This window comes from Sus scrofa, chromosome 14, assembly GCF_054392235.1.
Source record: "Sus scrofa isolate SSC_HxYL_T2T_F1_AM1 chromosome 14, Sscrofa_HxYL_maternal_Yorkshire_Landrace_v2.0, whole genome shotgun sequence".
NCBI classification, from domain to species: domain Eukaryota; kingdom Metazoa; phylum Chordata; class Mammalia; order Artiodactyla; family Suidae; genus Sus; species Sus scrofa.
In genome coordinates, this window is record NC_139396.1 from 87,087,214 (window position 1) to 87,107,682 (window position 20,469).

The following is a 20,469-nucleotide window of genomic DNA, read 5'->3' on the forward strand; positions in this document are numbered from 1 at the left end:
CTCTCTTTTAACTTTTTTACGGTGGAGGCAGGGGGGAGCCCTAGAGTGAAATTCCTATTTACTAAGACAGCTCATAGGACTCTCAAAAGTGAATCTTCTGAATCTGTAAAGCCCATATTTTAAGACAAACTATTTCAAATAGTCCCTCCAAGTGTGATTATATCTGTATAGTAAAGTACAGATGATGGGGTTTCTTTTTTGTTTTTCTTATTCCTGAAAGTGTCATTTTACAGGATGCTAGGTTATTGAACGCTGCCCATTCTTAGCACCATAACGCATTGAAGCTGCAAGGATTAAAACCAAATTTTAATACCCCATGTTAATTGTAGCATATTTGGAAGGGACGTCTTGGGAACAAGACCTCTAGCACAAATTGATAATAGTATCATCTTACATTTTAAATGAATGCACCGCTTTTATTGATTTCAACAGATCATGGATTCACTTCCTTTTTGCTGACAGCCTCTTATTTATTTAATTCTTGGTAACTCCAGTCTTTAGAAAAGTGCATTTCTGATAGAAATTGAATTATAATATGAATGTCATTTATTGCTGGATATTCCACTTTCCTACTTTCCAAAAGGACATACCTGGGTCCCATGGTGCATTTCAAGAAGCCATAATGATGGAACAATGCTAATCAGATATACAAATATGGCTGGTGAAAACCTGTGGGAGAGGGGGGAAAAGATAGTTCAGCTTTTACCAAATTTTTAAAATAAAGAGAACAAGTGCACATACCCTGACCATTTGAGTCAAAGCTTTTTATCTCAAGTGTTTATTTCAAAGGGGAAAGAAGCATTATGTGATTTCTGCCATATGGATTGTAGAGAAACAAAGTAACTGTAAAAGGCATGAGCAGCTGTCATTCTCGCTGAATTTCTAATCCAATTAATAGATGTTAATTTTAATATGGCTTAATGGGACACTGCCAATTCGTTTCAGGCACAAAACTGAATATTTTGTCTTTAATATGTTTTACAAAAAGCAAGTACACCAAGAGTAAATCTTGGATTTTTCAATGTCACCATTTCAGGAAGATTGGCTACATTTTTCAAAATTAACCTGAAATTCGGAGAGCTCACATAATTACATTCTGCTGGAACACAAAAATTGGATGATGGTGAAGAGAATTCAGCAAAATCAATTGGATTTGTGTGTATCTGATACATCTAGTAAAAATTAAAATACAGGAGCATCTCATTTTATTGTGCTTTGCTTTTATCGCGCTTCATGGATAGTGTGTTTTTTACAAATTAAAGGTTGGTAGCAACCTTACGTGAAGCAAGTCTATCAGTGCCATTTCTCCAGCAGCATTTTCTCACTTTGCGTCTCTGTGTCATATATTTCAAACTTTTTCATTACTATTCTATTTTTATGGTGATCTGTGGCCAGTGATCTCTGATGTTATTACCAGGACTCGCTGAAGGCTCAGAGGATAGTTAGCATTTTTTAACAAACGATTTCTTAATTAAAGTCTGTACATTGGGTTTTTTAAGACATAATGCTATTGCACCTTTAATAGACTACAGTTTAGTGTAAACATAACTTTCCTATGCTCTGGGAAGCCAAAACACTCATGTGACTTGCTTTATTGCAGTGGTCTGGAACCAAATCTTTAGTATCTCCAAGGTATGCCTATGCAAACAACAGATGAAGGTGTTTTTCGGAGAACTTTTTTTTTTTTTTCTTTTTACAACTGTACCTGTGGCATATGGAAGTTCCCCACCTAGGGGTCGAATAGGAGCTGCAGCTGAGGCCTATGCCACAGCCATGGCAACAGTGGATCCAACCTGTATATGCCACAGCTTGTGGCAATGCCGTATCCTTAACCCACTGAGCAAGAACAGGAATCAGACCTGCATCCTCAGAGATACCATGTTGGGTTCTTAACCCATTGACCCACAATGGGAACTCTGAGTTTGGTATTTTTTTAAAGGGACGCTATTTAAATTATTTTCAGATTCAAAATTCAGAGGCCAATCCAAAGAGATAGCTTTGGTTTGTAGTCAGACACATCAGGTTCAAAAGCCAGTTTGCTTCCAAATCCAGAAAATGAGAACAGTCAGCTTAGGCTGCCAGAACAAAGTACCATAGACTGGTGGCATAAACAACATAAATATATTTTCTCCCAGTTCTAGAGGTCAGAAGTTCAAGATCAGGGTCCAGAATGGCTTGGGTTTGGCAAGGGCTCTCTTCCTGGCTCATTGACAGCCACTTTCCATCATGTCCTCACATGGCATTTCCTAAGTACATGTGATCACAAGGAGAGAAGGAAATTTCTCTCTCTCTTCTCTTCTTATAAGGCCACCAATCTTATTGGATTAGGGCCTCACCCATATGACCTCATTTAACCTTAATGACTTCCTAAAAGCTCTAGGTAAAGTTACATTAGGGGTTGGGCTTCAACATATGAATTTGAGGGAAACACAATTCAGGCCATAGCAATCACGTTTATTGCACAGGAATTTTTTTTTTTCCCCTTTTTGGGCCATACCTGAAACATATGGAAGTTCCAAGACTAGGGGTTGAATCAGAGCTGCAGCTGCTGGCCTACATCACAGCCATGGAAACACCACATCCATGACACATCTGTGATGTACACCACAGCTCACAGTCATGCCAGATCCTTAACCCACTAAGTGAGACCAGGGATTGAACCCAGGTCCTTATGGATACTAGTCATTATTGCTGAGCCGAAATGGGAACTCCCTCACAGTAATTTTCATTATATCATTGACCTTTGAACACTGTGAAGATTAAGAGCACTGACCCTCTACACAGTTGAAAATCAACATATAACTTTGTAGTAGGCCCTCAGTATCCACAGTTCTACATCAACATATTTAACCAACCATGGGTCCTGTGGCACCATAGTATATAGTTATTGAAAAACATCTGCATGTAAGTGGACTTGTGACATTCCAACCCATGTTGTTTAAGGGTCAACTCTACTTTCTATAAAGCAGTGCCTGGCAGTGTTGTGTATTCTGTATCAAGTAGCTATTGCTAGTATAATTATGAGACATTCTGCAATGAAAACATATCCTTTGAAATTTGAAATAAGATTAAAAATTACAACTTTTCAAATTTATTTCTTCAAATTGCATTTTATTTTAGACTGGACTCATAAATAATCTGAAAGTCAAAATTATAAGTCAGTATAATTCTATTAAAACATTTTTAGTACACACATGTAATGGTTTGAAATGACCTGAAAAAAAGCAATGTTAATTGCTCAAAAATAAAACCATTTGAGACGAAATGCTAGTAAAATCACACTACTATAATTGGGGGAGGGGGAGTGAACAAACCTAAATGGAGGAGGCTATTTAGAACGGACTTTTTAAAGGCTATTAAACACTTCCACTAATATCTTTCAACTTCTAGGGACAGGAATGGAGAAAAGGCAAGAGAAAGAGAACCTTTTTTTAAAAAAAAAATCAATATTAAATAGACACTACCCTACCTACGACTTCCTACAAAAACTAATTTTGAAACAGTGGGTTATAGGTCATGATATTATTAAAATCTGACTTAGACAATGGCTAGGCAGCAGAAAAAGCCCTCATGTTGAACATCCTTTTAAAAAGAAAAAGAACACTTAATTCTTTGACCTTACATATCAAGGGAAACAGCAGGAAAGAATATTTCCTTTGTGAAATTGGGAAAGGAAATGAATTCTAGTTGGAGGGACAGTTGGAATATGTAAATATTTGTTTGGATACATCAAATACTTGGCTACAATTTTGTTGTCTCTCATTAATGTGGGGATTAACTCTGCTTATAATACTGTTACAATAATAATCTAGAAAAACTATGGACTGAACATATAATAGTTCTTGAAAGAGATTCAGAATAAAACAAACCATAACCCTTAGCATCTTCTATGCATAAGATTTATTTCTAGCATCAGAAAAAATACTGTCCTGTTTCAACATATTTCCCCTAATTAAGAATTTAGTTATATTAGAAAAAAAAGGAAAAAACTTTAAGATCCAAGATTGTCTGTGCTGCCTGCTACAGAAAATCTAAACCCCCTGTTATTAGAAGCCTCCAGTATCTAATCTTATCTCCACTTGTCCTCCCTCTTCCTTTACCACATCCTATCAAGCTGAACAACTCAGTACTTTTCCGCCTGCTGTGGATTCAAAATGAAACAAAAAGCCTTGGAAAGTTCCCCTCACTCTTGATCAGACTTATCTGACATAAGTGAAAAGGAAGTAGGAAGAGAGAATCACACCAAAGAGCCCAAGAGTTAATCACATTCAGTTCAACAGTCTGAGTCCATAGTTTTTCCTATTTCCCACCCTCTTACACCTACACCAAAGAGGATTTGCTGGGATCTCCAAAGGCTTCCAGGTGGAATTACCAATGAGATGCCTAGTCCCAAAGTGATCAATAGCAAATCAGAAAGCTTGTTCTCTTCTTCCTCCCTCTCTAACTCTCCAAGAGCAGACGGGGTAGTTATGCAACCAAAATTTTTACAAAAATTATAGGGAAAATAAGTCTCCATTCTCAAGCAAAGCATTAAAACATGTATAGATATATTTATCTCAGCCAGAGATAGCATATGTTTTGTTTGACCATAGGGCCCTGTTAAGAGCCAAGGGCTCTCTTGCCCCTTCAGTTTGGTCCATCTGAGAAGAGAGGTTCTGACCTGGCTTTTAGGGCCAGTGTCCCTTCAAATTATGACAAGCTGTTTTGGGAAAGCCCTTCTCTGACATCTCTGTCCATCAACATCCTTCCTGTATTTTAAAGGCATGGCAGGAATTAATCTGAACTTGTATTTCTCTTGGGACCAAATGCATTCTCCACTGTTTTAAAGATATGTGTATGTATGACTTCACTTTCCTAGTATAAGTTCCTTGAAGGCAGATCCTGAGTCATACATATCTTTATGTCCCTTCCCTCTTCCCTCTGCTTCATCTTTTTCTCTTTTCTGTGGTATCAGTTGTCTTATTAAGTCTTTAGTGAATGCTTAATAAGCAAATGCTTAAAGGCTTGCATATCTGAATTTATAAATATAGGGAGGGCTGAGCAAATGAAGTGAGTAGAGGCTGCTGGCATCTCCAGGGACCTCTTATTCCCATTCCAAGGGTCTGGTAGCAAGTATGCTTCTTGAGTTGTGTCTCTCCAGGACTTGTTACACTGCAGTAGAAATTTCAAAAACTCAAGTTTCGAAAACTCTTCCATTCATTTATCTTTGGAAAGTTACTACCTCTCCGGAGACTCAATGTCCTTGTCTATAAAATGGGTATAAGAACATCCTCTTCGTAGTTTGGTTGTGAGGATTAAGTGAGATCATGTGTATGTTGTGAGCCTGATATTATAAATGCTCAGAACATGTTAGTTGCCACCTTACCCAGGCTCAGCTCCACCAATATGCTCTTGGCCACACATTCACTATCTACACTTAAAAATACTTGCTTGGAAGATTGTTTCTTCAAGCCTATTTTTAAACTATGGTTCTCAAAACTAAACCTATGTAATGCTTCTTAAATGAAAGGAAGTTGTTGGCCCTGCAGAGGACATCATTGCCTAACTTTGCATTCAATGTTAAGGCAGTGACCATCATAGAGTCCTGGGTTGCCTGGGCTATTTGCCCACTGTGACTTATAAAATGCTACACAGTCAAGGCTCCACCAACCTCTTTGGCTCCCCTGCCTGTCAGTCTTCCTCACTGTGCTCCCATGAAGGTGCTTTCTTTCAGGTCCTGATAACAGCTAAGTGAGTTACGAACTTAACCCCTCATACATGTATTTCTCCTCCTTGAAATTCCTCTCTCCCTCAAACTTTTCACCTGATTACCTCCTTCTCAAGGTTCATATTAGCTTTAGAGCTGATTGAGGAACTCCACAGAAAATACTTGCTGTGTCCTTCCAGCCTAAATTTGATCTCCTTTTTATGCTTGTCCTAAATCACTCTACCCTTTTACCCCATTGAATTTCAAAATTTATAATTATATATGTGCACGTGTATGTGTGTGTGTTTGCTATCACTTGTCTCCCAGTGATTCTAAATGATACAAGCATGAGAACTATGCCTGTCTGCTCACTGCTGTCCCCTCAGATCCCCCACAAAATGCCTGGTGGGGCTCCCCCAAATATTGACTTTCCTAAGTTCTTAGCTGATTTACAGTTCCTGCTTTTTTGACATTCTCTTGCTAGTTTGACTAGAAATCTGTTTTTTAAATATCATAAATTGATTCATATCAGGAGTCTGAAGGAAACTAATCATTCTTTTCTTGTATGAATTTGATATTTTTTTGCTCCTATGCGAGATTTAATATTTCAAGGTGACATTTAACTGTTACTTATTATTTGGAAGGTTTGCCATATTCTTGATAGTGCATTGTCAGTGCAATCATTTTTGGAACCAAGGAGAATGTAAGGTCTCAAAATTAAAAACTAAGGCTGGATCCCACCTTTTTCTGTGTCACTAACCAAATTGCATGCCCTTTCTGAGGTGCTACCAAATCATTTTGCTCCAGTTTTCATGTCTGAATGGTATCAAAAGTAGATGCTAACCACGAGCATTCTGTATGAAGACTAATACCTTAGAGGGGTCTAGCCATCTCAGAAATAACTTAAATCAGGTTTCTGGATACTTATTTCTAAAAATAAGATATACTATTCATGGACTAACAAAAAACTGATAAATATATGATTAAATGAATAAGACATATCCAAGTGGAAACTTTTTACAAAATTTGATAATACCCTATTACTAATGAGTTATTTTCCCTTGGAAACTCAGATTTATTATAATACCAATCACTATTAACCTACCACCATATAGAGGGTACCCAACGCTAATACTTTATGCCAAAATTGCCTTGCCTTTGCTCAGCTGGTTTTTTTAAGTCAAAGCCCTCCTAAAGATGTTTTTTTCTTCACAGAAATTTTTGTTCGTTTGTTTTTTATTTCACAGTCCTTAGCCAACATACCCCTTGTTTCTAAATACACAGCAGGAGAACCATCTTAAAGGATTCCTTTCTTTATCTGTTTGGGTACTTATTTGTTTACTAATCAGATATGCTTGTAGGTCTTCCTATTGCTAGACTTTGCTCAGAGCTCTTAAGGAGCTATACTCACTGTGGTTTTTTTTTTTTTTTTTTCAGTTCACTTCATCCAAAAATAGAACATCATTTATCATTCGAAGTTGTCATTTCAACTTGACATAAGGTTTTTCACAAAATGATTATGTCATGACATTCAGCAGTTTAGCCCTGCAATGGATTATACCGACTTCAACCCACCATTAGTTTAGAGTTAGGATTCCATTTTCTTCTTCTGCAAATGACAGTTTTTATTGTGTTCTTATTGAAAAAGTAACACTCATTCATTTTAGAATCATAGAACAATATATGTAAGCAAAAAGAAGAAAAATTAACTGTAATAACACCCACTACCCTGTTTAGCTTTTCTCTCCGCAAACAATAATGATTCTAAGTTTCTAATTATATGCCTCAATCTGAAAATAGATAGTATTTAAATGAAGCAAAATTAATGTTCCAAAATTACTTTGATGTGAACTGCAATTTTATTTGTATTTCATATCTTAGTATTTCCCACACTACAAAGGCACAGTGGAGTTGTAAGGATACTAGACCCAAGTGTCAAAAGCGCACATTAAACTGTCTTGAGGATCCTCAAAATTTCTGGAGCACTTTAAATAATCGGCGTCTTTTCATGGAAATCAAGAAACTAGGTCGTGATATCCTTTCATGAGCCCCTAAACCCTATCTAACAACTTGAGGCCTGTCTGTCCTCCTTACATGTAGACCAGTTCCCTTAAGTGGCCCTTCACATCCATGGTTTCCATCTGGGCCGCCCAGGAGGGCTTTCTATTAGCACATGAGGGAAAGGGAGGCCAGTACGACAGCCCTCACAGAGCATCTACTTCCCTGCAACCCCCTCGAAATGGGCCCAAAGAATGCCCTTGCAGAACACACAACCCCCCAATGCATGGGAAGTCCCTGGTATGCCCCTTACAGTCACCTCCCTCCCAGAGCCCTTAGGGAGCGGGGAGGGGAGGGGGGGACCTCAACCAAATGGCCACAGGCTCATGAGAACTCCCCACACTCCAAAATTTCAATGGAAAATTGAATAAGGAGTGTGTATATTTTAAGAGGTACCCAGATCAGATGATAAGTTTGTTTTGTCCATGATCTTATGGGGAGGATGGGGGGGGGGGTGGACTAATGACAAGAACAGACAGGACAGGAAGAAATTTCCTGTGGGCTGGGAACACCTATTTAAATGGAATCTTTCTTTCTATTTCCAAACCTCTTGATGAATGCCCCCATTTAATGGTTTGTAAAGAAGAGAAGACTTCTGAAGGTGAATACCAGGGCTCTTAATTATAGTTTTCATTGTTGGCTGTTGCTGTTTTTTTCAGTAGGGTCATGTTCTGAAATCACAGTATAAACCACTAGCAAAATTAGTATCATATACTTCGCTTAAACCCTTCCAAGAGGATATCTGAAGCAAGAACAAGCTCTGTTAAAATTGAAGTTGCCCTTAGAGTTTTCATCTTGGTGCAGCAGAAATGAATCTGACTAGGAACCATGAGGCCATGGGTTCGATCCCTGGCCTCATTCAGTGTGTTGAGGATCCAGCGTTGCCATGAGCTGTGGTGTAGGTCATAGACATGGCTCAGATCTGACGTTGCTGTGGCTCTGGCATAGGCCAGCAGCTGTAGCTCAGATTAGACCCCTAGCCTGGGAACCTCCATATGCCGCGGGTGCTGCCCTCAAAAGACAAAAGACAAAAAAAAAAAAAAAAAAAGAAAAAATTGAGGTCGATTACCTTTACACCTCAGCAAAATGCCTCAGTATGGTTAAATGAGTTACAGGGACAAAATATGCAATGATTTTAGGATCTATGTACTGTTTTGCTCATAGACTTTCTGAGGCAAAGAAAATCATGACATCTTCCTAAAGGAATTGGTTCCAACTGAAACCCTAAGTATTGTCATCATGTTACCTCAACCTGAAAAGCCCTTCTCTCTTCTTGTCACTCTTGTAAAACCACCAGCCATTTCAAAGGCCAGGACATAAATCACATACCTGAGAAATTTTCCTGATCTAACAAGCCTCCTGTATAGACTGTATCTTTATTCTACAGCCTTTCTTTGCTCTTGGACTTAATCTGTGGGAAATTATTTCATTCTCAGAGTATTCTTTTGTCATGTTCTCATATAACTGCATATGTTTTATATTCTGTCCAGAACACCATCATAGCACCTACTATAAGAAATGATGGTTTAATGAACAAGAGAACTTAAGTGCTAATGACTACAGGAATTTTAATGGTCTCTCAGTGGATAAAATGTGTTATGGATGTTATTTATGTAATGCTTTAATTTATTTCCCTCTATAAAAGACAGTGGTATTTATCTCTATACTGTGGAAGAGATTGGTTCTTCACTTTAGGACTGAAAATAAAGACACTCTAGAATGTTTCCCCTCTTCTGTTTTCTTTTGCACCTGCTTTGCTGTTACAAGGGTGTCTGCTTGGGCAAGAATGTCTCTGAGCCAGGGCTGTGTGCAGTCTGAAATTTTCTAGACTGCTTGACCCCAAAGCTGTATGTAGTGGTAGAGACCACAGGCAAAACCAATATGGTTTTGAATTTGGAGCACAACAAATAGGCTGATGAAGTCCAGTCCAGTGTATGCATACTTCTGGGAGTTTCCCCTTCCTTGATTGCAAGTAGGAGCTAGAATACTAGCACCAGGGCTATTCTGAGGAGTGAATGAGTTAATCCATTCAATGCAAAAGCCTGGCTCCATGAAGGGGAAGGTTCACCAGAGGCTAGGAATTGGTTTAATGATTTATTATTACTAGTTGTGATCTTAGATAAGTGATCTAGCCTTCCTATGCAGCAGAATCCTCATCATAAAATGGTAATAAAGATGAAAACTAATTCATGGGGTTGTTGTGGGGATTACAGGAGATAATGGATGTAAAGCAAGCTTGAGGCTTGTCCATACTCGATCATTAATAACTGTTACCACCTCCATTATCACCATCACCCTCACTGTCATCATCATACTCATCATTATTAAAAGACTCAGAAAATGGCACAGCCAATTTATTAAGAGGTTCTTCCTAATAATAAAATAAGTGTGGGGGACAGGAGGCTCAATCATGGAAATAAGAAAGCAAAGGACTACTGCAGGATCAAACCAGGGCTGGCAGCAGCACCCATCCTGGAGAAGACTTCTATTTTTCTAAAGATTACTAATTTTTATTCTAATAAGCATCCAACATTAAGTCAGTCATACACGAGCTACCTCTTAGAGGTCATACAACCCAAAGATAAAATATAAATACATAAAAATATATATAAGACAATTTGTATGAAATATAGAACAACAATGATAAGTTTATGTTCAGAAAAAATAAAAAAAATCAGTCCCCACCTTGGCATTTATATGAACAATTGTTAATAATAAACAATCATAATGTGATTTTCAGAGAAGTTTTATTTTTTGATGCTGCATATTTTTAAAAAAAACTTTTTTATTAAAAAAAAAAAAACACTAGTTGTCTTAACAAAATGATTTACACACCCTAACACACCTGATACTAGTACTTCAGCAGAACTTCCAGATTAGAGAGGGACATGGGTGTAGGGAAAATAAACCTGGATGTCAAGGGCAATTTTCCATTGTTGGAAAAGTTAAACTATTCAGATTTGTCCTGATGCTGTATGCATAATGTCACTGCTGTGAGAAGGAGAAATGTGTGAAATTTAGAAGTAGGGAGATATATATATACTGACTCATGGGAGCTGCCCACACTAATTTGCAATTTGCTTTTCTCCCAGTCAAGTACAAGAAGTTACAAAATATTACAACCATAAATTTCAGTTCTAAATGTCTCAGTTGAACATACTCATGGAGAGAAGCATGGACATTATTCAGTGGTACAGTTTCCTGGGGGTCCCATTCTAAATGCAGACATAATTATTGCTTGGATCCCAAGTCCATTGTAAAAATAAAAGAAGAAAATATGACTTTTTCTTGGGTGTGAAGCATAGTACTAATTCAAGGTAAGATAAGATTCTTCTTCCTAAACCATGATTCAGATGACTAAAAACAAAGTCATTTGCTAGGACTATTCAGTATGTGCCTACATAAAGGATGCAAATATAAGTCACCCTTTTGCATTAGCTCAAGGCTCAGGGTATAAAAAGCATACACAAAAACTCATGCAAAGATAATGAACATTATAAAACTCTGGATATACACTGCAGGCAGTGCTAAAAAAGCCAATGGACAGTACAAAGTGTTACTAGCATCGCTAAAAAGCTGAGGAGAGATATCAGGAAATATGGACACCAAATGTGAATGAGGATAGAAAAGAGTTTATTATCTGCTGGGACAATTTCCAGTGCCCCCATGGGCCATATGGAAATCATAGTACCTCCTTCTAAATGCCTCCATTTCATCCTCTCTGATATCCAACAAAATCAGAAGAGTGCTTTTACTTTGCAACTTTCTCTGTGGTAGTTACCTAAGCAATTTTGGTAGAGGAAGATACATAGTATCAGGTACTACAGAATTACATTTTATGGAGCCCTTCTACACTATTCAAAACTTGTTCAAGATCAGATTTCACATGGTATCTGTCAAGTCTAGCTGTTCATTTCTGCTGTTGAACCTTCTCAATACAATTGAGTAATCAAAGCATTTCACTGAAGCTTTTTGTTTGTTTTGTTTACAAAATTGGTTTGAACTTGCAGTCAGTTCAGGATAGAATCCCTTTTGATTCCTAGTTTATCTTTCCTGTTTTCAGTTGGGGGACCACCCACACATCTTCTAACACATGATGTTTCAAATGAGATATGGTAACAGTACATACTACTGTGTATGAAACAGATAAACAACAAAGACCTACTGTATAGCAGAGAACGATATCCAATATCATGGAATAACCTATAATTGAAAAGAATCTGAAAAAGAATATAAATATATGCATAACTGAATCACTTTGCTATATACCTGAAACATTTTAAATCAACTATACTTCAATAAAGAAAAACAGATGACATATGGTAAAATATAACATTTAGAAGGAATTTTTCATTTGGAAGTGGAGGACATGGGGAAGAGACAATGAAAAGTAGAAGAGAAAGTCATTATTTATCTGTCTTCTGGGAGGATGTCAGAAGTGTCCCAAGGCACACAGAACTAGCTCTTCTCTCACTTCTTTCTTTGTCTTCCTGGCTCTTCCCATACCTGACTCCTTCTCTAACAGACTCAGCTTGCTTGTTGCCTCTCCAGCAGAACCTTCCCCTGTTACCCCATTTTTCTGTAACCCATACCACTTAGGCCTTTGTAGTTCTGATCACTCATTAGCTTACTTGTTTATTGTTACTTTTCAGTGCACCTGTTTTTTTTTCCTTCTCATTTTATTGAAATGTAATTAACATACAGCACTGTGTAAGTTTAAGATATATAATGCAATGATTTTACTTACATATATCATTAAATGATTACCACTATAAGTTTAGTGAACTTCCATCCTTTCACATAGATATAGCATAAAAAAAACAGGAAAAAATATTTTTCCTTGTGATGAGACCTCATAGGATTTATTCTCTTAATAACGTTCATATCTAATGTATAGCAGTGTTAATTAATCATGGTGTAAATTATATACCTAATACTTAATTATCTTATAACTGGAAGTCTGTATCTTCTACCACCTTACCCCCCAGCACACTTATTTATTATTTACTTGTTTTCTGCCTCCCTTGGCTAAAATGTGAGTTCTTTTAGGGCAAGATTTTACCTGTTTTATTCACCTCCATATTCTTGGTGCTAAAAAGAAATCTAACACATATGAGATGTTCCACGTGTTTTTAGTGAATGAAGAATGGTAAGGCTCTGTGCTTCCTCCAGAGAAACCTGCTCACTTCCCCACACTCACCTCTCTCAGGATGGCCTTTACCTATCCCACCCTGGTACTTCTCTCCCTTATCCATTTTTCCTGCCACAGCTCAAATGCTGAAAATCCCCCTCTCCCTCATAACTCCTCATCACATCCTGTCTCTACTAAATTGTAGGAGACCTAATATCCCTGCTCCCCCAATTACCAACGAAGTGGACTTAAGTAAAATGGCTTAACTGCTGTGCCTCAGCCTCCTCATCTGAAAAATGGGAGAGAACAGAGAAACACAAAATAATTACATCTGCTATCAGGATCACGTGGGGACATATCTGTAACACACTTGAAAGAACCTGAACATTACTAAATACTCAATATTCATACTTATTCTCATCCCCACACACTGAACACTTAATTGAAATGCTCCCTTTTCTTTCAAAATCTCAAATGTTTTTGTTTTCAATTTCTTCACAATGTCTATTGTGTATCATGCTTACTTACTACACAAGTCAACAAATAGTTGTCTGAATCAATTTAATAAGGGAAAAAGGAAAGAGCCACCATGAAGAAAGGTGACCAAATAAGTGAGGTATTTATTAACTCAATGATATTTACCTTGTATTCTTAAAATTCTGATGAAGAAAGGTCAGAGCTTAAAATTCTATACTTTTATTAATACAGTATAACAGTATTCTTTAATTCAACTTAGATTTATGTTTATTCTCAGATACTGCCTGCTTTTAAGTGAACAGCCTTCAAATTTGTCCCAAACTTGGTCGTTTTTTTCTATCCTCCAAGGAAGATTTTATCAGTATTGGCTAGAAAGCAACTGGAAATCTTCTGTTTGTCTCTACCTAAATGATAATTCACAGATCCTCTGGATAGTTGCCCAGATAACAGAAAGTAAAATCAAGAAAAAAGAAAAGTGATACTAATTTCCATCTTATAGAAATGTAAGTGAATAAGCAGATGAAATTAATAAATACTAGGTAGAAAGGGCAAATTCCACCAGCACACATTTGTTGGACTTAATGAGGAATGTGTTGTTGGCTTCCCCTCTTCATCCTATAGGATTCCAACAAATTAAGCTTCTCCAACTGGCATGTTCTTAGTGTTGATGTAATGCTGCCTGTCCCCAGACAGCTGAGCTCAGCAGCTTTAGTTCCATTTTTCCTTTCCAAAGAATAGCTAAAGAAACATTCTTTGGAAAAGTGTAATATGTTTGCTACATTTCAAGAAATTTTGTTCACATTTTCCTCTATAGCTTTGTTTATTGCCCCATGATTTCTGTTGATTTGATTTATTTAGGACCAGGTACAAAATTTTAATAATAATAAAAAAAAACAATGTTTAGACTAGCCTAGAGCAGTCTAAAGGAGGTTCATGGATCTGATGTCCCAGAAAAGACATTTTTGCTTCAGGTGTATACAGAGTTTAGTCCACAATTTAGGCCCTGATTGATTGACTGATTTTCAGTATAAAACGATGTTCCATCCTCCTTCTCCTCCTCCTCTTCCTCTTTCTCCTTCTTCCTCTTTTCCTTTTTCTTCTCCTTCTCCTCTCTTTCTTCCCCTCCCCTTTCTCCTTCTCCTCCCCCTCCTCCTTCTTCTATTTATTTGACAAGTACTTTTTAAAAAAATTGAAGCCAAAATATACATAAGTCTGTAATTTTATTCTCCTGACAATGTATCATGGACATTCCTCTAGGTCAATAGCTAAAATCTAGCTCATTATTTTTAATACCAGCAAAATATCCCACACTATGGGTAAATCTGTTGATGAGTAATCAGGTTGCTTTTAGATTTATTTTCTATTAACAAGATGGAAATTTGTATTTTATATGTATGTCTTTACATATGGGTACATTTGGTTCTATAGGATAGATTCAAAAATGTAAGACCATTGGATTAAAAGATATATATAGTTATACTTATATGGATCTACATATAGATCTCTATAGTAACATTTTCCTACTTAGAGGTGTGGATATTGCCATAATATTTACTTTATCTTTTTTTATTCAATCAGCCTTGATTTTCCAATGAAAACTTTTTTACCATTCAAAACAACAAAAAATTACACTTTCCCTTACTCAGAAAACTTCAACCCAGAAATGGAATATGTCCCAAATCAAACTTTTCTTAATTGTCACCATGTTCTATCAGGAATAATTTTTTCACATTCCATTTTCTGATTTTTTTTTTTGCCAACTTATGAAAGAATATCATTTGAGCTTTGTCCATCACAAAAATGACCATATTTATAGACTCAGCTGTATTTGGTAATATCAGTAGAACAAAGCGTTACTATACACATTTCTATTTAGATCTTTTTACAAGACTCATTTGTTCCTGAAATTTTATAATCAAAACCTATCAAGGTTTTTTTGCTTATTCTCAAATATAGTCTAGATATTGAGGTAGCAATTTTTAAAATTAGTGCTGTAACATAACAATATACATCATGAGCCTGTTCTAAAATAAAGGTGAGAATTGTTTTCTTCTTTTTGACTCTGAACCAGCGGTTTATTAGCCAGTCCCTCAACTAAAGCTTTTTGACTTATACAGACATAAAATATGTTCACTTGACACAGAATATTTTTAATAAAAAGAAAAATAAAAACTCTAAGATCTATATAAGACCATTTCTTGTGTATTCTTCGATCATCAATATATATTATCTCATTCATTCATAACAACCCATGAGATAAATATTTATAGATGAGGAAATTGAGACTCAAAATGGTTAAGTAACTTGCTCAATGTCTCACAGCAAGTAAGTAGGAGAGCCTAGATTTTACTCCATTATCTGACTGATTTTGAGGCCACACTCTATACATAAACATGCTCCCAGTTTCCCATTTAACTTGATGCATTGACTATCATCCTTTTTGCCCCAACCTTTTTTCCCTCTCTCTGGGTTTGAAGTTAGATGTCAGTCTGAGTCAACCAGTAATCGGTGGTGATATAGACGTGAAGGATCCTTTGTCTACAGGATTCCTGCACAAGTGGCAAGGAATTCTGACTTAATGTGAGCTAAGCCCTCTGGTCCACTCTTTGAGAGGGAGGAGAATATTTCAGGGCTGGCTGAGTGAGTCCCTCTTCTGAGGTTGACATTTCTCCCAGAAGCTCTGGTGATGGTTGCTAGCAGGACTACTTCCCATGGAACATTTTGCAGCCTCAGACTTCATCCTCCTGAAGATATTTTCTACCCTAGCATGTTAAAGCTAGTGAGTAAAAACCAAATCAATCTCATATGACCTGCTTGCTAAGTGAACACTTTTCTGCCTTTTGTTTCTTTAACCTTAAGGCTTCTTTGGGGAACTAATACCATTTTTCTTTCAGACTTCCAAAAGGCACACTGGAAAGTATCTCAGATCTGTCCTGCTTAATAAGCTGTTAAGGGGTGGGGGGCAGTGACATTCTACTTTAGATTCTACTTGAATAGTTTTTTTCATTGATAATTCTAGCAATTTTTTGTCAGTGGCAAATTCAAGCAAAATTCACATCATATTAAGAGACAACATATTCTCTCCCTTGGATTGTCATAAAATACACAGACTTTGTAGTTAATATGTAAAACTGCTGAAGGAATTTGTTTTTCTTAGTATGCTGGATAACTATAATGCTATAGTGTTTATAATTCTTGAATTGGCTAATAGCATTTTCCTCTTTCTCATAGCATTGGATTTTTAAAAAACATTGATATATATGAAAACATAGATTCATTGTTTTAAAAAATAATACAGGAAAAGCCCTAACTTGGAGAAGTTGGGGATGAAAACCTCCTGGGAGTGGAGCAATGCAGATAGAGGCTCATTGTAAATGGCAAGGAATCCTTTTCTCAATTCTTTGATTGCCATTCAAGTCTTTAGGGGAGGAAATAAGGCATCAGGCAGAGCCTGTAGTGTGGCACGTGGAGGTTAAGTCTGAACCACTACCAGAGAGTCCCTTCATGAGCAGCGCAGTCCATCTTTGAGAAGATTGGCTGACCATTATCAAAGGCTCTAAAGCAACCAAGTCCGGAGGACACCTGAGGCCGGTTCCTTGCCATGGCGCGCGGGGCTAGAACCAAACAAAGCAGCTTAAACCAAGGCTTCTCACCCGGGAGTATGTGGGATGAGCACAAGCTCTTGCCCAAGTCACTGATGCCCAGCGACGGGCATTCCCACAACTGCATGCCCTCAGGCTAACCCCTGCACAACCACACACACCCAGATTCAGGACCTAGGGCGCACGACATCCCTTTTGCCCCCAAGACTTTCCCACTTTGGAGCACTTTTTGCAGAGCAGGGAAGCTCTTCCCTTCTTTTTTCTCCATCTTCCAAGTTGCCAAACCTGGGACTGGGCGGCGCGTGGCTGTGACTCGAGCCTTTCCCCTGTTGCCCTGGGACCCAGGGGCTCTCCGGCGTGCCCAAAAGACGCCCAAGCATCTCGCGCTCTTTCGAAGCTCCCAGCGAGGACAAAGGGGGTCCGAGTCCCGGTAAAGAAGCCGCGGACTGCGGGGATTCGAGCTCTGAGGCTGTCCGCGAGTGCCACGGCGGACAGTACCCAGGGCTTGACGCTCCCTCCCTTTCCCAGGGTGCGCTCACCATTTGTAGCCTCTGCCGCTCTTGTATTTGAGGGTCAGCGCCATCTCCAGAAAGAGCAAGAGGTTGAGCAGCGCCAACAGCCAGTACCATGGCTCCTTCTTCACCTCGGTCACTCGCCAGACTCCGACCAGCGAGTGCAGCACGAAGAGCAGCCGGGTGGCCAGGGCGTTGAGCAGGACCAGTCCCTCCATGCCGCCCGCGCGCTCTGCCGGCCGCCCCGCACCCGTGCCCGGCGGACCCGCCGGGAACACCGGAGCCCGCCCGTGGGCGGAACGTGACAGCTCGGAGACCTGCGGCTGCTTTCGTCCTCCCTCACGCTCCCGCCGCCCGCGGAGAGCGCAGCGCCCCTCCCCCAAACTTCCTGACAACTCTGGAAGGCGAGGAGATTCTAGACGTAGCTTTTCGGGCTTTCCGGGGAGTCTGGGACTATGCGGCTCTGGCTCCGCACCTTTTACCTCGTCTGCCCATCCCCCTCCCAATCCCGGGGAGGCCACTCTCCATCCCTGCCCTCGACCCCCATCCCCAGGCCTCTGTGGGGTCCCGGAGGAAACCCCCCTCCCACTCGAGGGATTTGAAAGAGGAGAGAGGTAGACTGAAGGTCATGGGGCTGTAGAGCCAGAAAGGGGGAGGGGGATGCCTGGGGGACCGTACTGCTTACTTTGCTGCTGAAGTACTTTAATTCACTCACTTCTTACAGAAACAGGCTCTCGTGGTTAACTCTAAGATGGGAAGCGGGAGAGCCAAAGAATCCGCTGTCCTGTCTGGACAGTTTTAGAAATACCGGTTCCTGCCCAATTCCAAGAATTAAAAACTTCCCAGGACTAGAGGCAGTATGGTGCTCTGGGCTTTCTGAAAGCTCCTTGCACCTCACTTTTACTTTTTGGAAAAGGTGACGTTAAAGCAGAGATATTCTTTATTATGTCTTCCCCAACCCCCACTATTTTTTTTTTTTTTTTTTTTTTTCTGAAAGGAAATAGGGTGGCAAGTCAAAAAGGCAGAGGGGGCAGTGCGGAGGATATGGAAGATACAGCCAGGCGTTAGATTAGAAGGAGAAATTCATGGAGGGGAGAACTGCACCCTTGAGAGCAATGACTGAAGAACTGAGCGCTGTCTTTCCAGCATCCAAGGCAAAGAGGAAACTGAAGTCACGGTTTCCCAGAACACCTTCATGATTTTTGTTTCCTTGTTTGGTATCCTACCACCTGTACCACTATTTATTTAACATTTTCTCTTAAAGGGACTCAACTTTTTACTGAAATAATTTTTAAAGGAAACTTTATATCATTTATAAATGGAAAATCAGTATAGTCAGCTATAAATGGAAGGTAATTACAAAAATAAATAAAATGAGGCTAAGTCATTGAGCTCTTGCTTGATATTATTATTACCTTCTAAGCCTCTGTGCCTCAGCCTCCAGCTTTCCGAAAAAATAAGCAGTAGTCCTATTACTACCAAGTGGGAATGCTCTTTTGGCCACATTGGTAAAATTGAAACTAAAACTCAAAGAGAATATGTTTCTTGGTTAGGTTTGACTTAAAATCATCCTGTACTTTTCTTAAAATGAGGTAGAAATCTCTGAATTATATGATTGCTGCCTTCACTAGGGTGAAAAAAAAATCCAACTGCTTCACAGAAGCTCAGTTATTTCTGGTACTGTGATTAGAGAGATTTTTTTTTCCTGTGGGTGTGCATTCTCTGATGGCTTACAGGAAACCCAGCAGTGATATCCTGGGGCCGTTTATTAGAGTGCCCTTCAACATAGCCTAATGGCATAGTGACCAGTGACTGTATACCAGTGATGCCTGAAAGCATGTAGACCAGTGCCATGGGAGGCAGCACGCTGTGGACATTGGAACCCTCACACTGGCTCAGCTGGCCATCTTGGACTCCTGGCTCAGCCCCTTAGTTGTGTTGTGACCTTTGTTGAGTTACTGTAGGAGGTCCTTTGTGGTACAGCAGGTTAAAGATCTGGCATTGTCACCACAGCAGCTCAGGTGTGTGCTCTTGTGTGGGTTTGATCTCTGGCTGGAGAAATTCCAAATGCCAATGGTTTGGCAAATAAATAAATAAATAAATAAATAAATAAATAAATAAAGTGCATCATTCATGTAAAGCACCTGGCAGGTAGTAAGAGCCTGTTAAGCCTTGGAATTTATTGCTGGGACCAGGAAAGTTAGTCCCAGGAGCTGCTTTTTGACCATCTTGACATGTAATGATAGGAGTGGAGAGAGAAACATGACATTCCAAAGTCTTTTCAAAATCCTCCAGCCCAACACCATCAGGAACACATCTGTTGTTGAACACGTTGGGTTTATTACTTCTTTAGGGCAGGAGAACACACTCCATGGACAAGTGTGGGGCATCGCACTAAGAAGCTGTTAGAAAGATTAGAAAAGACTAGAAAATATTGGCCTTGTGTTAGGTGATTTTGAAAAGAGCTTAAGAGAGTGGTCTTTAAATTGGAGGTTATCAGAAAGTGAGGTTAATAATTCTATGATTCAGTATCTTAAAGCTAATTTAGGTAGGTGGGAAACATTTGATCATTTTTGTGGTTTGGACAATGTTTATGTTTTGTCTGTATTCAGGCATGATTGCAGAATGGTCCTATTTTTAACTTGATCCATCACATTCACAGAGTGGCCTTACTTGATGTCAATGTTTTATGAAATTTTTAAGTTCAACAAGAGGAGACCAAGGCTTGCCTGAAGGTGATTTCAGTCCACTTTCCTACCTTAGGAGGTTGCTTTTCTCTTTCCCAGGCTTCCTAGGAAGGGCTCTCCAGGAGCAAGAGTTAACAGAAAAAGGAGGGAGGTCAATCTGACCTCCACAGATCTTTGTTTTTCTCAGTTTTGAAGGTTTACATTTAGTATAGATTCTATTGTTTCTGGATCTGAAAAATAAGGCTATCATTAATGAGAACTTAAAAGTTATTTCTTTTTAATTTGCTCCTAAACTTGTTTTAGAAAACTGGAGGTA

At 38.8% G+C, this 20,469-nt stretch overlaps 1 protein-coding gene across 7 annotated transcripts in view; it reads right to left on the reverse strand.

The window, feature by feature from the left end:
* Nucleotides 1-17,769, reverse strand: part of TMEM26 (transmembrane protein 26) — a 47,536-nt gene extending 29,767 nt beyond the window's left edge. For 6 of the 7 annotated variants that reach the window (XR_014825597.1, XR_014825599.1, XR_014825598.1 and 3 more), the window contains exons 1-2: nt 17,494-17,769; nt 591-669 (exon numbers count right to left, since the gene is read on the reverse strand). Coding sequence is in view for 2 of the 7 variants with exons in the window: in XM_084992961.1 (XP_084849087.1) it covers nt 591-669; nt 17,494-17,684 (270 nt within the window). In the remaining 5 variants the exon portion in view is untranslated. 7 annotated transcript variants of the gene reach the window in all.
* Between the last annotated feature and the right edge of the window lie 2,700 nt (nt 17,770-20,469).